The 18445-nt window shown below is 41.6% G+C and overlaps 1 protein-coding gene across 12 annotated transcripts in view; it reads right to left on the reverse strand.

Annotated features, from left to right (window-relative positions):
- Positions 1-18445, reverse strand: part of NFATC1 (nuclear factor of activated T cells 1) — a 272434-nt gene that overhangs the window by 135909 nt on the left and 118080 nt on the right. For 10 of the 12 annotated variants that reach the window (XM_063923310.1, XM_063923315.1, XM_063923307.1 and 7 more), the window contains one exon: positions 18101-18233. The exons of the other annotated variants lie outside the window; for them this stretch is intronic. In XM_063923310.1, the coding sequence (XP_063779380.1) occupies positions 18101-18233 (133 nt within the window). The remainder of the gene's footprint in view (positions 1-18100; positions 18234-18445) is intronic. 12 annotated transcript variants of the gene reach the window in all.

Genomic DNA, 18445 nt, shown 5'->3' on the forward strand with positions numbered 1-18445 from the left:
CAGTTGGAGATGCAAGTGAGAAGAGCAGGGGAGAGGTCTGGAGAGGAAAGATATATTTGAGTGTCATCAGCATAGAGATGATATTGGAAACCAAAAGAACTAATGAGCTTACCTAGTGAGGACGTATAGAGAGAGAAAAGAAGAGGACCAAGGACAGAACCTTGGGGTACACCTACAGTTAGTGGAAGTGAGGGGGAGGTGGAGTCATGAGAGGAGACAGAGAATGAACGGTCAGAGAGGTAAGAAGACAGCCAAGAGAGGGCAGTATCACGCAGACCAATGGAGTGAAGGATTTGCAGTAGGAGAGGATGGTCCACAGTGTCAAAAGCAGCAGAGAGATCAAGTAGAATAAGTAGATAGTAGTGTCCCTTAGATTTAGCAGCATGGAGGTCATTGCATACTTTTGTAAGAGCAGTTTCAGTGGAGTGGAGAGGACGGAAGCCAGACTGGAATAGGTCAAGCAGTGAGTGTGAGGAAAGTAAGGAAGTAAGGCGGTTGTAGACAGTATGCTAAAGGAGAGAGATGGGTCGGTAGTTGGAGAGAGTGTTTGGATCAAGGGTAGGTTTTTAAAGAATAGGAGAGATGAGTGCATGCTTGAAGGCAGAGGGGACAGTGCCTGATGAGAGGGAGAGATTGAGAAGGTGGGAAAGATGGAAACAGGCAGAAGGAGAGAGGTAGCAGAGGAGGCGGGAGGGGATAGGGCAAAGTGGGGAGGTGGTGAGGGGACAGGAACGAATGAGGGCCATGACTTCCTCACCAGATGCATGGGAGAAAGATGTCAGAGTTGGTGGGAGGGATGGGGAGGGGTGGTAAGGAATGGGAGGAGGCTGGTTACTGATGGTCTGGTGTGATGTGATGTCCTGACGTATGGAGTAAATTTTGGATGCATATGTACCTATTCAGACTTGTAAGATTCTGGCACTTATGCCAGCCTGCCCTTGGAGAAACAATACATTTTAACATAGGCGGAGTTCTGTAAGGACATGTTCATGAAACTCCCAGGACATAGAACTATATAAATATTATGTGCAAATGGATAGGAGAAGGTTCAAACAAAGGATGATAATGATGACCAATGCATGACCAATGCAAACACTAGCAAACCGCTTGGGATTGGCTCTTTACTAAAGGACTGCTGTTGCTGACTGTTGCTGTTGGTGCGTTCTTTGTTGCTCAGGCATACTGTATATTACACTTTTGTGTGTTTAAGCAAAGGTCTTTTTGTTTTTTTATTGTATGTGAGATGGAAAGTTGATTTCTGATATATTACAGAACATATCTTAAGTTTTCTGATAACAAACAAACGAAATGGCTAGAAACATGGGCATAAGAGTACAGTATGTGATGCTTGTTTCTACTATTGGTGCAGAGCAGCATGTATAGTTGCAGCTTTATACATGCATAGCAATTGTGACTTTTTAGTAAATGCAAATTGCTTCTGCATTTCTAGCAGCCAACTTGATATTAGCCCCCGACTCTTTAATATGATATACAGTAGATAAGATAGAATAATAAATAAAATACACCTCAATAATGTTACTCGTTTATTGTTTTGAAGTACTGCACAATAAGTGGAACGCAATATGTGGTTAATTTGCTAAAAACTGCAGCTAGATGATCTGGTCACACTTCAACCCAGTGTTCACACTTCCACCCAGTGTTCTTTCTAAAATAACAGAGTGCAACAGCAGCATACCAAATATATTAAGGAATGGAAGTCTACATTAAAAATAAATGAATGGCACGTTATTTTCTAGTAATGATTTTGCACTGTCATTTACGTTTGGAATGACTTAAAAAACTGTCTATTCATAAAGCAAGGTTTGAAACAATAATGGAAAACTAACCCAATAAGACCGTGATTGTGGAGACTAGATGGGCCAAGTGGTTCATATCTGCCGTCAAATTCTATGTTTCTATGTGAACCCAAAAGGATTGTCATGTTCATGAATGATCAATTCAGAACCAATTAATGTCTAGGTAGATGACCTGTGTTGGGCTATATGTGGTCATCTGCAGTCTCCACTAGCAGGTCACTTGGTCTGAGCTCAGAGCAGCCAGCTCTCTCTAAATTGGCAACCAACCAGTTGAGTTGAATCAGCTTACACACTGGGGACGTAGTCCTGTTACCCTGTTCCATGGCTGTCACATTGTGGTATAATATTTCCCTTGGGGCCATGTCCAACAATTCAGAAGTGCTAAGCCTTCCCCAAACCCTTGTCACCTCTGTTACAAGAACAATTGCATTTCTATATGGACTATATTTCCTGCAGTTGGGAAAAAAACATGTAAACTGGGACAGTTGAAAGCTACTGAAATGTACAATATGGTTCATTTCATTTTATGACACATCTTCTACCCCATTCATATGTCGCCCATTTGGCACAGGAATACACCTTAAGTCCTCTTGGAGAAAAGAACTACATAAATAAAATCATTATTATTTCCACCTGAAATGATGCCCATTGTCTTTCATTTAAAGTTGTATTGAATTCCTTGTTTTATTTAATGTAATTGTGGCAAGTACTTCATAAAATGCAACTAGTCTTGTTCTGCCTTCAGAGGAGATCATTTACAAAGTGCAAAGCATCTAATGTCCAGTGCAACATCAGCTTTGGTCTAGGTGTGTACCAAGAACGGACCAGGGCAAATATGCTCGACAGGAGCATGGCAGAAGAGCAAATGTTTTACACAGGGGATATTTCGGGAGGGATGAGGGTACCTCTTGTAAAGTACAAAGTAGACATACTGGTACACCTAAGTTCTACAGAGTAGTAAAAAAATTAGGTTTCCTTTTGCAGAATAAAACTATTTAAAATAATCTAAATGTGCAGATAAGGCACCAATTCAGGTGCATCCCACTTGACAAAATTCTGAATTTTGAAACAGATCTGTGGAGCCAGTGGGCTTATGATAAGAGCAGCAAACCATTTAACCATTTGGTTTGCTCCTCCAACACAGACCAGCTCATGGACTAAGTGTCTTTAGAAATATCTTCTGGGATTTCAATACACAAGTTGAATCAATATGTTCTGATCTCACTTTCCAGGAAACCTTCTAGAGTTGGACACCAACTTTGTATGTATTTGTACAAACAGCTTACAAGGAATTCATTAATTGCAGTAAGGGATTACCCATGAATCACTTACAGGCCATGTGCACAATTGTGCACAATTACAAAGTTCAAAGTAATTTCTGCTAGGTGCAAATCAGTCAATGATGGCTGGTAGATATTTGTGGCAAATGTTACTGAACAAATGAGAATTTGCATCACAAGCACAGCACTGCACTTCTTAGAAAACCAGAATTCTAATATTTCTGTTTAAAGAGCAGATATGCTCCGTTTCTGTATAAGGCTTAATTTCACTTCATTTTTCCGCATACGTTGAACAACACATATATGGGGGAAAATGGATTCTATATGCAGTTCCCTTTATTAAATTGTTCTTTTTATCTGTTAAAATAAATGAGGTAAAATACTGACTGTCAATGCCCATTTGAAGATAAAAATAAAAAAAAGAAGACAACTTTAACAAAATACTCAGGATGCATAAAGTTTTGGTATAAAGCCCTCTCAATAACCTGAAATGTACACAGTATAAGAGCAGGCCTTTAAATCAGTGTTCCTTGCCTGGTCTCAGTAACTCAGTTTCTTGTAATATCAAAGTCTACTTCTTATTTGTTCTACAATATTTATATACATTTATGTTGTGGTCATTGGAAGTGTGGATGTATTTGAAAATAACTTGCGGAAGTCTTTTTATAGCTTCTGTTACCCACCAATGACTTATAAGTTATCCTGACAAGACAGTGAGTGCAGGTGTGATTGGAGCCCCTACATGTCCACTGACTGGCTTTTGGTTTGAAAGAGCACATGTTTTAATCTGTTACTGAAAACTCTAAGAGATAAATTTAGGTTTCAGGAAGGAAGCTAAGTGGGCGAAGTGACGACAAAGAACTGTATTTGGTACTGATCACCATTTTCATAAAAGTGCATTTCACTTTTTCAATAAAAAACATTCAACAACTGATATACCACGAGTTACATATCTGATGTGTTTGTTTTTGAAAATGCAAAACAAAAGACAGTGTAGGCGGCATATTAGTGCACTGTTACTTATTTCTGATAATTTCACATTAAGACAGGAAAATGAATTCAGATGAATTAAGTTTAAGCTTTACCATCCATCACAAACTTTGCCTAACAAAATATATATTTTGTAATCAAACCAACCTGTCCTTAATTACCCATTATCCCTCTTGTAAGTATCCTTTATATATATTTATGCATATCTATACCTCTCACTCTTCTTACAAGACATCATGCATACATGGGCTGGTCTTCAGGTTGCCAGTGGCCGGGCTCCCGACGACCACCATACCGGTGCTGGAATCCCGACCGCCGGCATACCAACAGATTTTCTTCCTTTTGGGGGTCCACAACACCCCTGGAGGGAGAATAGATAGCGTGCACCGTGCCCGAAGTATGGCGAGAGCAGCGAGCCCGCAAGGGGCTCATTTGCGCTCGCCCAGCTGTCGGTATGCCGGTGGTCGGGAGCCCGACCGCCGGCATCACATACTACACCCCATAGATGATAGTAACGTGTACCACACCCATGAAGGTCTTCAAGAGAGTCAGCCAGTCACTTTATCAATGTCCATCCCCATGAAAATTCCCTCAGCACCCCTAGTAGTGAATACATAGCACAGTAATGTTGAAAGAAAATTGGCACAGCCTTTATTGTGCAAGGGGTGTGTACCAGGGAAATCATTACCACAGGGCACAGATGCTGTGTCCATACCATATACCACTCAATACTAATATCTACTGGTAAATAAAAGGTGTCAATTACCCACCAGAAGGAGAATAATTCAGGTCTGTCGTAAAGCCTGGTCCCGGACATCCCCCCCCAGTAGTCACAGATTTGTGGCATATCCAAGCCCCCCATGTTTTCCCAACCCTAGTAAAGAACAGTGGATCGACCTCGTGCAAGGTCTTTCTCACTAGACTGGTGTCCATGGCTCATTTAGACTGTTACAAATCTTTCTTTGAAGATGGTGCTTGGTGTTCTATAGATATTCCTACCCTCACCAATAACATTATTATTCAATTCACAAATAATTAAAAGATTTACAAGAAAGAGTAGAAAACTTAACACAAACTGTAGACTACCAATACGTGATTAATAAGTGTCTGAGCAAAAAATATCACCAGTCACTTGACAAAAGTGATATTCATAGAGATAAAGAATAGTTAGTTAAAAGGCAGTTAGTAGTTCTAGCTGACCAAACTGTATGACACAGAATGGTATTACAAATACAAGTCTCTCTGCCAAACATTCATAGGCATTAGTCATTGGCTGAACGTCATTTACAAAAAGTTAATCACTGTGATTCATGCCATAAAATATCTCTAGACCACTGTGTTACATATATACGTGTCCCTGAAGATAAAAAAATGTATGTATATATATATATATATATATATATATCTCTCTATATATATATATATATATATATAGATATATATATATATATATAGATAAATATATATATATATATATATATATATATATATATATATATAATGGTGGGTTACTCCCATCTGTTGTTATTAAAGTAAATGTAACGTGCCAAAACACACAAGTTCTTTTTAATGCCTGCCTCTTTCTTCAGTGCTGTAGCTATGAAAATAATAGGCTCTGGTCATAATATGTGGTGTAAAGCTATTGATCATAGGTGTGTAATAACTGGCCAATAAATCTACACACTTTCCCTTTATCATCACGTCTAAACTGGCATCCCTAGATCACTTGAGGTGACCTCATCTCCAATTAGGTTCTGTAATTTCAGCTGTCATGAAAAATGTCTTTAACACAGTCTTCTCTGTCTAGAGCAGCAGCGCTCAAAATAAGAAGACTTACTAGTTTACTATAATTTGGCCCTATTATTTAAAGCCTAAGATTTCTTACATATACAGCTTGCTAAGTAAGCACATGGTAACTATTTGCCGGAGCGTATTTAAGGTTTTTTTTTTTAGCTGGTGAGATCAGACACATTTTTCCAGAACAACAGGGGTTAACAGTAGTCTCAGTGTGAGATCACATGCTTTATTAGTAAATGCTGAGCATCTGGAATACCAAGCTTGAAGAGGCTAGCTCCATAACTATATATTATTATACATACATTATTTGTTCTCTGGGTTGGGTCCTGTGCTAGAACTTTTGCCACAGTTTTTCTCCCAGTTTGGATTGGACTGGCTCAACATACAAAAAACCTGAGTGTAATGTTTTCTGTTTTAATTATTTTTTTTATATTTTACAATTAGCTTATTCTTCAACCCTGCATTTTATCTCTTCTCATGTTCAGCTACAATCACCCACTGTTGTTTAGTTTAAATCCTATCCCTTTAGAGTCCAAAAGCACTGCAGAAAGCATTAATTGAAAAAATACCATTACTCGCAATTCTTCTGACCCAGTATTCATACAGAATGAATGAGTTATTGAGGAGTTATGACTGTCAAATCACATAAAATGAGTACTGTATAGAGCTCAGGGGCAGGAGATTTAAAAACAGCTCCACAATGTAATGAGTTTTTCATCAGAGCCTAATGTAATTTTAATTGCCATATAGATCATTATATTAAAACAAATACTAAAACATATATAGTGCTTTGCTTCTATGTAAAAAAAAGAAAAAAAAAGGTACAGTACTGGTACTGGTACTGGCCTACAGTTACAAATTGACACAAGACTTCTAGGTACTTTTCCATGTTCTCGACAAGTGTTCAGACACTTATTTTATTTTTTTCATTTCTAATATATATATATATATATATATATATATATGTATATATACGTAAGATGAAGAACCGGCACTCCATAATTCACAGCGGTAATAATAATGCCCGGGTTCCAGCTATTGTCACAGACATAATACAGGATATGGATGCGGCACTCACGGGTCTTGTAAGTCTCAGCTACGCCGTTATGAAGGTCAGCTAAACGCTGTGACAAGCATGTAACAGCGTTTAGCTGACCTTCATAACGGCGAGACTTACAAGACCCGTGGGTGCCGCATCCATACCCTGTAACATATATATATATATATATATATACATATACAGAGAACTCTGCACACCATAGCAGTTGGAGTGTGCAGGGTTCTCTGTATATGTATATTTGAGTTCGGTGGTCACAGCCCACCGCACCCCAACCTAGGGAGGAGAATACGTGAGTAGTGCACCCCTCTCCTGGGAATAGCGAGTGCAGTGGATTCCCATATGTATATCTATCTATCTATCTAAAATTTTGGTGAAGCATCTTTTTCTATTATTATAGCAGTATGTTCTATTTATTGCAATTATAATACCTGGACTTTCCAATTATATCCCAGAATTCCCTGCAAAAACATTCAAGGTCCACCAAATGTCAAGGGAAGCACATGTGCATAGCCCTTCTTCGTCATTCGGTTTTCAATGCGATTGAGGTCTGGGCTCTGTCTGAGCCATTTCAAAGCTTTAGGCTTCTTTTTCTAAAGCCCTTTCCTTGTTTGAGTTGGATGTATGCTTTGGATCTTGATCATGTTGGAAGGTGAAATGTCTTTTCTTCCTCAGTCATCCGACAAAGTCCAGCAGATTTCATAAAAATATATCTTGGTATTTTGGGCTTTCCATTAAGCCCTATATCCTGACTAGAGCTCCAGCTGAAGGGAAGTAGCCCCAAAGCAAGATGCTGACATCACCATCCTTTATAGAAGGTATGCTCTGAGGGGCCAGCATTCAGCGTTTTACAGTTGGGGCGCCAAAATTAAATGATATTTTGGCCCCTCCAATCTTAAATTGTTGTGGTGCTCCTGCTACGAACACAGCTACAGTTCCAATGAGAAAGGGTATGCACACTTATTCCCATTTCAGATTAGAAATGACTGTTGCAGCTGGGATTTTGTACAAGGGTCTAACCTGGATGCGACCTAGCAGAGATTTCTTTCAAACTGGCAGCTAGACCCCGGCTTATTGCCGGGTTGGTGATGTCACAGCACACAGGTGCAGTGCCAGTGCTGGGAGATATTAACTGCTTGACCCAGGTTGCCCGTTTACACTGGGCCTTAAGCTGGAAAAGGGGTATTACACAACTAGGGTTTTGTATGTTTTGTATTTCACTTATATTTATTGGGGCACACTGAAATGAGATTAAATCTTTCATATAAATGATGATACTCATTATCTGGCCTGAGGACATGGGGGCAGCTGTATTAACCCGGAGAAGGCATAAGGGAGTGATAAACCAGTGATAAGTGCAATGTGATAAACGCACCAGCCAATCAGCTACTAACAGTTAATTTACATATTGGAGCTGATTGGCTGGTGCATTTGTCACCTTGCACTTATCACTGGTTTATCACTTCCTTATGCCTTCTCCAGGTTAATACATCTTCCCCATGGTTAGTTAGGGACATATTAATTTCTCCCAGGCCACTTTTTCTGCAAGTTTTCTTCATCCAGTGTGCCCTTTGTCTTAAGGGCCCTACACATAGAGTGATCCGCAGCCGAGCTGCCGACGGCGGATACGGCCGACGGGCAACCCGGCAGCGGGAGGTGGGGGCAGTGACGGGGGGAGTGAAGTTTCTTCACTCCCCCCGTCACCCGGCTCCATAGAAGTGCAGGCAAATATGGACGAGATCGTCCATATTGGCCTGCATGCATAGGCGACGGGGCACCAGCGAAGAACGAGCGCGGGGCCGCGCATCGTTCATCGCTGGTGCCTCCACACTCAAAGATATGAACGGGATCTCGTTCATTAATGAACGAGATCGTTCATATCTTTCAGTATTATCGCTCAGTGTGTAGGGCCACTTAGAATGCTACCAGTTCCCATCTATATAAAACAAATTAGTACACATGTGCTCTAACAAACTCAAAGACTGAGTTCCAGCAATAATATATATGTATTGCAAACAAATAAAACTTAAAACAGAAGGCTTATACCCTTTGCAATTTTTCCGCCACCAGCTTACATTCAGGCTACCTACTTAATCTTCCAATCAGACAAACAAGTAAAAATGCTTTGGCATTAGTTACACATTCAAAAATAATGTTTGTGCTCAAATGGTAAACTCTAAACAACAAAGAAAATAAAAAAGGAACCCTGGATTAAATATCAGTTGGCTCTGAAGAAAAAGATACTGCTTCTCATATGGGAGCTGGCATTGTTTGCCAAAAAGAAATGCAATGTTGTACCCTATCTCAATAAACAAGAGCTGTTCACTCGCAGCTACAACAACCAGTACAAAACCATCTTCTGACTACAAGCCAGTTCCTTGCAAAATCTTTGAAAATAAAAATGTTTGAAAATAATGGTAGGAAGATATCGTAAAAATAAGATTTTACTTACCGATAAATCTATTTCTCGTAGTCCGTAGTGGATGCTGGGGACTCCGTCAGGACCATGGGGAATAGCGGCTCCGCAGGAGACAGGGCACAAAAGCAAGCTTTTAGGATCACATGGTGTGTACTGGCTCCTCCCCCTATGACCCTCCTCCAAGCCTCAGTTAGGTACTGTGCCCGGACGAGCGTACACAATAAGGAAGGATCTTGAATCCCGGGTAAGACCCAAACCAGCCACACCAATCACACCGTACAACTTGTGATCTGAACCCAGTTAACAGTATGATAACAATGAAGTAGCCTCTAAAAAAGATGGCTCACAACAATAATAACCCGATTTTTGTAACAATAACTATGTACAAGTAATGCAGACAATCCGCACTTGGGATGGGCGCCCAGCATCCACTACGGACTACGAGAAATAGATTTATCGGTAAGTAAAATCTTATTTTCTCTAACGTCCTAGTGGATGCTGGGGACTCCGTCAGGACCATGGGGATTATACCAAAGCTCCCAAACGGGCGGGAGAGTGCGGGTGACTCTGCAGCACCGAATGAGAGAACTCCAGGTCCTCCTCAGCCAGGGTATCAAATTTGTAGAATTTTACAAACGTGTTCCCCCCTGACCACGTAGCTGCTCGGCAAAATTTTAAAGCCGAGACCCCCTCGGGCATCCGCCCAAGATGAGCCCACCTTCCTTGTGGAATGGGCATTGACAGATTTTGGCTGTGGCAGGCCTGCCACAGACTGTGCAAGCTGAATTGTACTACAAATCCAACGAGCAATAGTCTGCTTAGAAGCAGGAGCACCCATCTTTTGGGGTGCATACAATATAAACAGCAAGTCAGACTTTCTGACTCCAGCCGTCCTGGAAATATATATATATATCTATTTTTAGGGCCCCGACAACGTCTAGCAACTTGGAGTCCTCCAAGTCCCTAGTAGCCGCAGGCACCACAATATGTTGTTTCAGGCGAAACGCTGACACCACCTTAGGAAGAAACTGGGGACGAGTCCGCAGTTCTGCCCTGTCCGAATGGAAAAACAAATATGAGCTTTTTTTTAAGACAAAGCCCCCAATTCTGACAATCGCCTGGCCGAGGCCAGGGCCACAACATGGTCCCTTTCCATGTGAGATATTTCAAATCCACAGATTTGATCGGTTCAAACCAATATGATTTGAGGAATCCCAACACTACGTTGAGATCCCACGGTGCCACTGGAGGCACACAAGGGGCTGTATATGCAATACTCCCTTGACAAACGTCTGGACTTCAGGAATTGAAGCCAATTTTTTCTGGAAGAAAATCTACAGGGCCGAAACTTGAACCTTAATGGACCCCAATTTGAGGCTCATAGACACTCCTGTTTTCAGGAAGTGCAGAAATCGACCTAGTTGAAATTTTTTCGTGGGGCCTTCCTGGCCTCACCCACGCAACATATTTTCACCACATGTGGTGATAACGTTGTGCGGTCACCTCCTTCCTGGCTTTGACCAGGGTAGGTATGACCTCTTCCGGAATGCCTTTTCCCTTAGGATCCGGTGTTCAACCGCCATGCCGTCAAACGCAGTCGCGGTAAGTCTTGGAACAGACAAGGTCCCTGCTGGAGCAGGTCCTTTCTTAGAGGCAGATGCCACGGTTCCTCTTGGAACAGACATGGTTCTTGCTGAAAGCAAATCCCATCTTAGCTCCCGAGGCCATTAGTCCTCTGTGAGCATCTCTTGAAGTTCCGGGTACCAAGTCCCTCTTGGCCAATCCGGAGCCACGAGTATAGTTCTTACTCCTCTACGTCTTATAATTCTCAATACCTTGGTTATGAGAAGCAGAAGAGGGAACACATACACCGACTGTTACACCCACGGTGTTACCAGGACGTCCACAGCTATCGCCTGAAGGTCTCGTGACCTGGCGCAATACCTGTCCCGTTTTTTGTTCGGGCGGGACGCCATCATTTCCACCTTTGGTCTTTCCCAACGGTTCACAATCATGCGGAAAACTTCCCGATGAAGTTCCCACTCTCCCGGGTGGAGGTCGTGCCTGCTGAGGAAGTCTGCTTCCCAGTCGTCCACTCCCGGAATGAACACTGCTGACAGTGCTATCACATGATTTTCCGTCTAGCGAAAAATCCTTGCAGTTTTGACCACTGCCCTCCTGCCTCTTGTGCCGCCCTATCTGTTTACGTGGGCGACTGCCGTGATGTTATCCCACTGGATCAATACCGGCTGACCTTGAAGCAGAGGCCTTGCTAAGCTTATAGCATTACAAATTTGCTCTTAGCTCCAGTATATTTATGTGGAGAGAATTCTCCAGACTTGATCACACTCCCTGGAAATTTTTTCCCTGTGTGACTGCTCCCCAGCCTCTCAGGCTGGCCTCCGTGGTTACCAGCATCCAATCCTGAATGCCGAATCTGCGGCCCTCTAGAAGATGAGCACTCTGTAATCACCACAGGAGAGACACCCTTGTCCTTGGATATAGGGTTATCCGCTGATGCATCTGAAGATGCGATCCGGACCATTTGTCCAGCAGATCCCACTGAAGAGTTCTTGCGTGAAATCTGCCGAATGGAAGCGCTTCGTAATAAGCCACCATTTTTTACCAGGACTCTTGTGCAATGATGCACTGACACTTTTCCTGGTTTTAGGAGGATCCCGATTAGCTCGGATAACTCCCTGGCTTTCTCCTCTGGGAGAAACACCCTTTTCCTGGACTGTGTCCAGAATCATCCCTAGGACCAGCAGACGTGTCGTCGGAACAACTGCGGTTTTGGAATATTTAGAATCCACCCGTGCTGTCGTAGAACTACTTGAGATAGTGCTACTCCGACCTCCAACTGTTCTCTGGACCTTGTTCTTATCAGGAGGTCGTCCATTTTCTTTGAAGACGAATCCTCATTTCGGTCATTACCTTGGTAAAGACCCGGGGTGCCTTGGACACTCCAACGGCATCGTCTGAAACTGATAGTGACAGTTCTGTACCACGAACCTGAGGTACCCTTGGTGAGAAAAGCAAATTTTGGGACATGGAGGTAAGCATCCCTGATGTCCCGGGACACCATATAGTCCCCTTGTTCCCAGTTCGCTATCACTGCTCTGAGTGACTCCATCTGGATTTGAACCCTTGTAAGTGTTCAAATTTTTCAGATTTAGAATCGGTCTCACCTAGCCTTCTGGCTTCAGTACCACCCTATAGTGTGGAACAATACCCCTTTCCTTGTTGTAGGAGGGGTAATTTTATTATCACCTGCTGGGAATACAGCTTGTGAATTGTTTTCAATACTGCCTCCCTGTCGGAGGGGGACATTGGTACAGCAGACTACAGGAACCTGCGAGGGGGGAAACGCCTCGACATTCCAATCTGTGCCCCTTTGATACTACTTGTAGGATCCAGGGGTCCTGTACGGTCCCAGCGTCATGCTGAGAACTTAGTAGAAGCGGTGGAGGGCTTCTGTTACTGGGAATGGACTGCCTGCTGCAGTCTTCTTCCCTTTCCTCTATCCCTGGGCAGATATCTTATAGGGACGAAAAGACTGAGGCTGAAAAGACGGTGTCTTTTTCTGCAGAGATGTGACTTAGGGTAAAAACCGGTGGATCTTCCAGCAGTTGCCGTGGCCACCAGGTCCCATGGACCGACCCCAAATAACTCTTCCCCTTTTATACGGCAATACATCTTTGTGCCGTTTGGAATCTGCATCCCCTGACCACTGTCGTGTCCATAAACATCTTCTTGCAGATATGGACATCGCATTTACTCTTGATGCCAGAGTGCAAATATCCCTCTGCGCATCTCGTATATATAGAAATGCATCCTTTAAATGCTCTATAGTCAATAAAATACTGTCCCTGTCAAGGGTATCAATATTTTTAGTCAGGGAATCCGACCAAGCCACCTCAGCTCTGCACATCCAGGCTGAGGCGATCGCTGGTCACAGTATAACACCAGCATGTGTGTGTATACTTTTTTAGGATATTTTTCTGATAAGCATGTGAGCGCCTTATCCACCCTGAGGGGTGTTTCCCAATGCGCCTTAACTTCTGGCGGGAAAGGGTATACCGCCAATAATTTTCTATCGGGGGAAACCCACGCATCATCACACACTTCATTTAATTTATCTGATTCAGGAAAAACTACAGGTAGTTTTTTCACCTCACACATAATACCCTTCTTTGTGGTACTTGGAGTATCAGAAATATGTAACACCTCCTTCATTGCCCTTAACGTGTGGCCCTAAAGGAAAATACGTTTGTTTCTTCACCGTCGACACTGAAATCAGTGTCCGTGTCTGGGTCTATGTCGACCGACTGAGGTAAATGGGCGTTTTTACAAGCCCCTGACGGTGTCTGAGACGCCTGGACCGGTACTAATTTGTTCGCCGGCCGTCTCATGTCGTCAACCCACTTGCAGCGTGTTGACATTATCACGTAATTCCATAAGTAAGCCATCCATTCCGGTGTCGACTCCCTAGAGAGTGACATCACCATTACAGGCAATTTGCTCCGCCTCCTCACCAACATTTTCCTCATACATGTCGACACACACGTACCGACATACAGCACACACATAGGGAATGCTCTGATAGAGGACAGGACCCACTAGCCCTTTGGGGAGACAGAGGGAGAGTTTGCCAGCACACACCAAAATGCTATAATTATACAGGGACAACCCTTATATAAGTGTTCCTCCCATATAGCATTTAATATATATGTATATCGCCAAATCAGTGCCCCCCCTCTCTGTTTTAACCCTGTTTCTGTAGTGCAGTGCAGGGGAGAGCCTGGGAGCCTTCCCCTCAGCCTTTCTGTGAGGGAAAATGGCGCTGTGTGCTGGGGAGAATAGGCCCCGCCCCCTTTTCGGCGGGCTTCTTCTCCGGAGATTGTGAAGTCTGGCAGGGGTTAAATACATCCATATAGCCTCAAGGGCTATATGTGATGTATTTTTCGCCATACAGGTATTCTACATTGCTGCCAGGGCGCCCCCCCCCCCGCGCCCTGCACCCTCCGTGATCGCTGTGGGAAGTGTGCTGACAGACAATGGCGCACAGCTGCAGTGCTGTGCGCTACCTGAGGAAGACTGAAAAGTCTTCTGCCGCCTGGTTCCGGACCTCTTCAATCTTCAGCATCTGCAAGGGGGTCGGCGGCGCGGCTCCGGGACGAACCCCAGGGCGAGACCTGTGTTCCGACTCCCTCTGAAGCTAATGGTGTCCAGTAGCCTAAGAATCCAATCCATCCTGCACGCAGGTGAGTTGAAATTCTCTCCCCTAAGTCCCTCGATGCAGTGAGCCTGTTGCCAGCAGGACTCACTGAAAATAAAAAACCTAAAAACTTTTTCTAAGCAACTCTTTAAGAGAGCCACCTAGATTGCACCCTTCTCGGACGGGCACAAAAACCTAACTGAGGCTTGGAGGAGGGTCATAGGGGGAGGAGCCAGTACACACCATGTGATCCTAAAAGCTTGCTTTTGTGCCCTGTCTCCTGCGGAGCCGCTATTCCCCATGGTCCTGACGGAGTCCCCAGCATCCACTAGGACGTTAGAGAAATACATATTAATGTGTTATGTCAAGGACAGATATTTGTCTGAAAGAACAATATGGGAAAGTAGACAATGTAGAGAGTTGATATATTGTCTTACAGTAAAACAAGTTTATATCTTTCAACACTTCATTTTACAATCTCATTCATGTTCAGAATCAGATTTTGAAAATGTAGAATGAACGGGAGATGTGCAGCATGTTGGACTTCTGCTGACTTTTTAAAAACAGTTGGACTATAGGACCTTACCTACCTAGGCTTTAAAATGTGAAGTTGGGATGATAAAGCCACATAGAATGTAAGATCAATTTACTATTATGCATGTATATCAGGAAACTAAAAGAATTTAATAAAATTGATGTCTGTGTTAAGCATCTAATTGATTTTAATATGCATCCAATAGGTCCGCAAAACGTGCCTTGAGATTTGATCTGTTTGTTCGGCTGGTAGGATCGTCCCCATGGGTGAATTAAAAAATAGATAATTAAAAAAAAAATATTTTGGGTCTGCATCTCGGGAACACTGTAACAGCCATCTATCATTTTAGTGATCATAGAGAAGTGCACTGTAGTAGAAAATATACGTTTTTAAATGAAAATTAAACAGTTTGGTCATGGCTTTCTGCAAAATTATCTGTAAATAGAACAGTCAATATGACCAGCAACATTAGTGGCGACAACCCAAGGCCTAAAAATACTGTTGGGGCGTGTACTGTATTAAAATTCAGCCCTGCAGGTCATCCTAGGATTACATGCAGCTATGTAATATATGGTATGCAACTGTACCCTGCAATGAAGGACAATCTTGTTCTAGGTCAGAATGTGACTGCTAATGATAAATAGGTCAGAACTTGAGGCTTTCAATTTCTATACTGTACACATATAATTGCCAACTCCCCAGGTTTTAAACGTTTGCCCCTACAAATGTTCTAATACCATGTTCTGTATATTTGATGCAGTTCTCACCATCCATTTATATTTTGTTGGCTTTATATGTCGATATGTACTGAAAAGCAATTTTAAACTTCTAAAAATTACATTATAATGAAGTTCAATAAACATGGAGATTGTAGTGCACTATGATCCGCTAAGCCTGAACCCAATGGCAAGTGCTGGCATACACCAGATAGTCAGCAGTGCCATTAGAAATCATTTTAAAATATTGGCAAGTATGTAATTGTGGGACATAACCGTGAAATCCCATAGGCAACCACTCCACAAAATCGCTTAAGTGACATGTTGTGGAAATAACGTTTACTTATTATATGTATAAGATATAAAGCTATTTATTTGGGTAATGATCTCCTGCCAAGATCACATTTACAAGCTCCCTTAGTTTCTATGTACCTGCAGCCTGAGTCTTTTGACTGTACACAAGTCACTTACTGCAAACTGTTTATGAAATAACCTGTTTATTTTAATTAAACAAAAGTAATTTACAAACGTAATTCACAAATGAATCTTCATTTAACAAAACTCATGTTTAAAGTTTAGAATGTACTGTACATAAATGTCTAAGGGGGGTATTTATCAAAGCTTGGTAAGAGATAAAATAACATGTAAATAAGGTACTGATTAGTTAATAGTTGATCTCTAACAATTTTATCTCTTTCCAAGCTTTGAAAAAGAGCCCCCTACAGTAGGTCTGTCATATTAGAAATGGTGACAATGCAACTTGACAATATGATACATAATATTATGAGAAATCACTACAGATAAAACAAGAGCTTCAGCAGAGATTTCCTATGGCACTTCAATCCCTTGCTGCAGCTTCTAATCAAAATTAAAATTACTAAGCAGTGCAACCTTTTTAATGCCCAAAATACAAAATAGTAATAAAAACTCAAAATTGAGTGTATACCTGACCCCTGTGTACTGTGGCCTTAACCATTTAGGAAGCTGGACCAATATTAATGAGAAGCTACATAACATTAGCTGGCTGTTGTCCATAAATATTGGTTCAGCTCTGTAAAACCGCCTTCACCATTATTGCACTGCATAACAAGTACACTGTAAAGATTTGAGCTGTCGGTACACCTGTAAACAGCTAATTCTAGAGCTCAGCTATATTGCTTTATCTCTATCAGCATGTTATTTCATACATATACATCTTACAAGACAAACACATAAAATATACATTTTAAATGCAGTGATATGAGTAGCAAACAATGCACTGTAATTAGTTGCAAAGAAAAACAAGTTTATTTCACATGTAAAAAAAAAATCAAATGATCTTACAAAGAGATTTCATCGGTATTGATGTAAATAAAAAAACATAATAAGATTACTTCACAATCAAATAAAAAATATCTGTATATTACGGTGTATATAAGAAATTTCTGTCTGTATATTGCGTACAATAGGCTGCACTGATTAAAATATTTATTCATCATATAGTACAGTTAGGAAATGTCTGTACTTACTATCACCTTATTTTTATCTACATGGTGCGCAATGCGCCAACTATAATATACAAGAGAATGCATGATTACCATAAAGGATGTGCCGGTAAATAGTGTGAAATCAACTAGGCTCTAGCTGGATATTGCTAGACCTCTGCCCTGTCAAAAAGACTCTTTGTTTCCCCAGCTACACCCAGATCAACAACAGCTGTTATGGTTCTAGGTTTTCATAGGCTATTGCCAAAACAGAGGGTGAGTCTTTTCTTTCCCACCCATCTCTTCTGACCCACCCTAGATATCAAAAAATGCTATCCTTCAAGGAATAATTGTTCTTGTTTCGGCTAGATGAAAACAGTGATCCTTAAAAAGACCTTCTCATAAGAACAGACTTCATTGTTTGTTTTTACTCCCAAATGTGTGTGCACCCTAACTGATTAATACATAAAGTGGTCACCTGATGTGCAGCAGGTTGTGTTGGTCTCCTAATAGGCTTCAGATTTGAGCTCTCAAGGAATTTTGCCAGTCAAAAGGCTTATTTGTTTGCAATACATATGTATTTTTGGCACCAAATAGGATGTTTGCAAAAGGGAAGGTCAGGTAGTATGTATTTCAGATTAGCCAGAACAAAACAAGCAGTTCTTTTCCAGCAAGACTTCAACTCTCCCTCTTTTACCTCCAGAAGTTTTTAAACACGGTATTACTGTGGACTTGTTTGTACTTCAACAAAATTGTAAACACCCAGCTTCAGATACATAAGAAAGAGTTTCATGAGACATTATGTTACCATTGGCTGGCAGATAGGTGAATTGCTGGTACTGGCTTCTTTTCCTCTTCCCGTTACAGACATAAAAGTTGACTTGAACTGGGCTGGATATTCTCTGATTGCGAAAAGGTGGGATCTCCACAACTAGCGAGTTCTGTCAAAAAAGAAAAGAATAACTTACTCATTTATATATAATCAATTACCACACAACTTTATCTTTTATTTTTGGAAAGACCTTAACAAGTTTAATCTGTGGACACAAATATATGGTTCTTATTTTTTAAAAAACATTCATAATTTTTGTAAAATTGTTGCAATTTATACATATAAAGTAAATATGTCATTTGGTCCAGACAATCCACAGTC

The sequence above is a fragment of the Pseudophryne corroboree genome, chromosome 5 (assembly GCF_028390025.1).
Source record: "Pseudophryne corroboree isolate aPseCor3 chromosome 5, aPseCor3.hap2, whole genome shotgun sequence".
Taxonomy (NCBI): Eukaryota; Metazoa; Chordata; class Amphibia; order Anura; family Myobatrachidae; genus Pseudophryne; species Pseudophryne corroboree.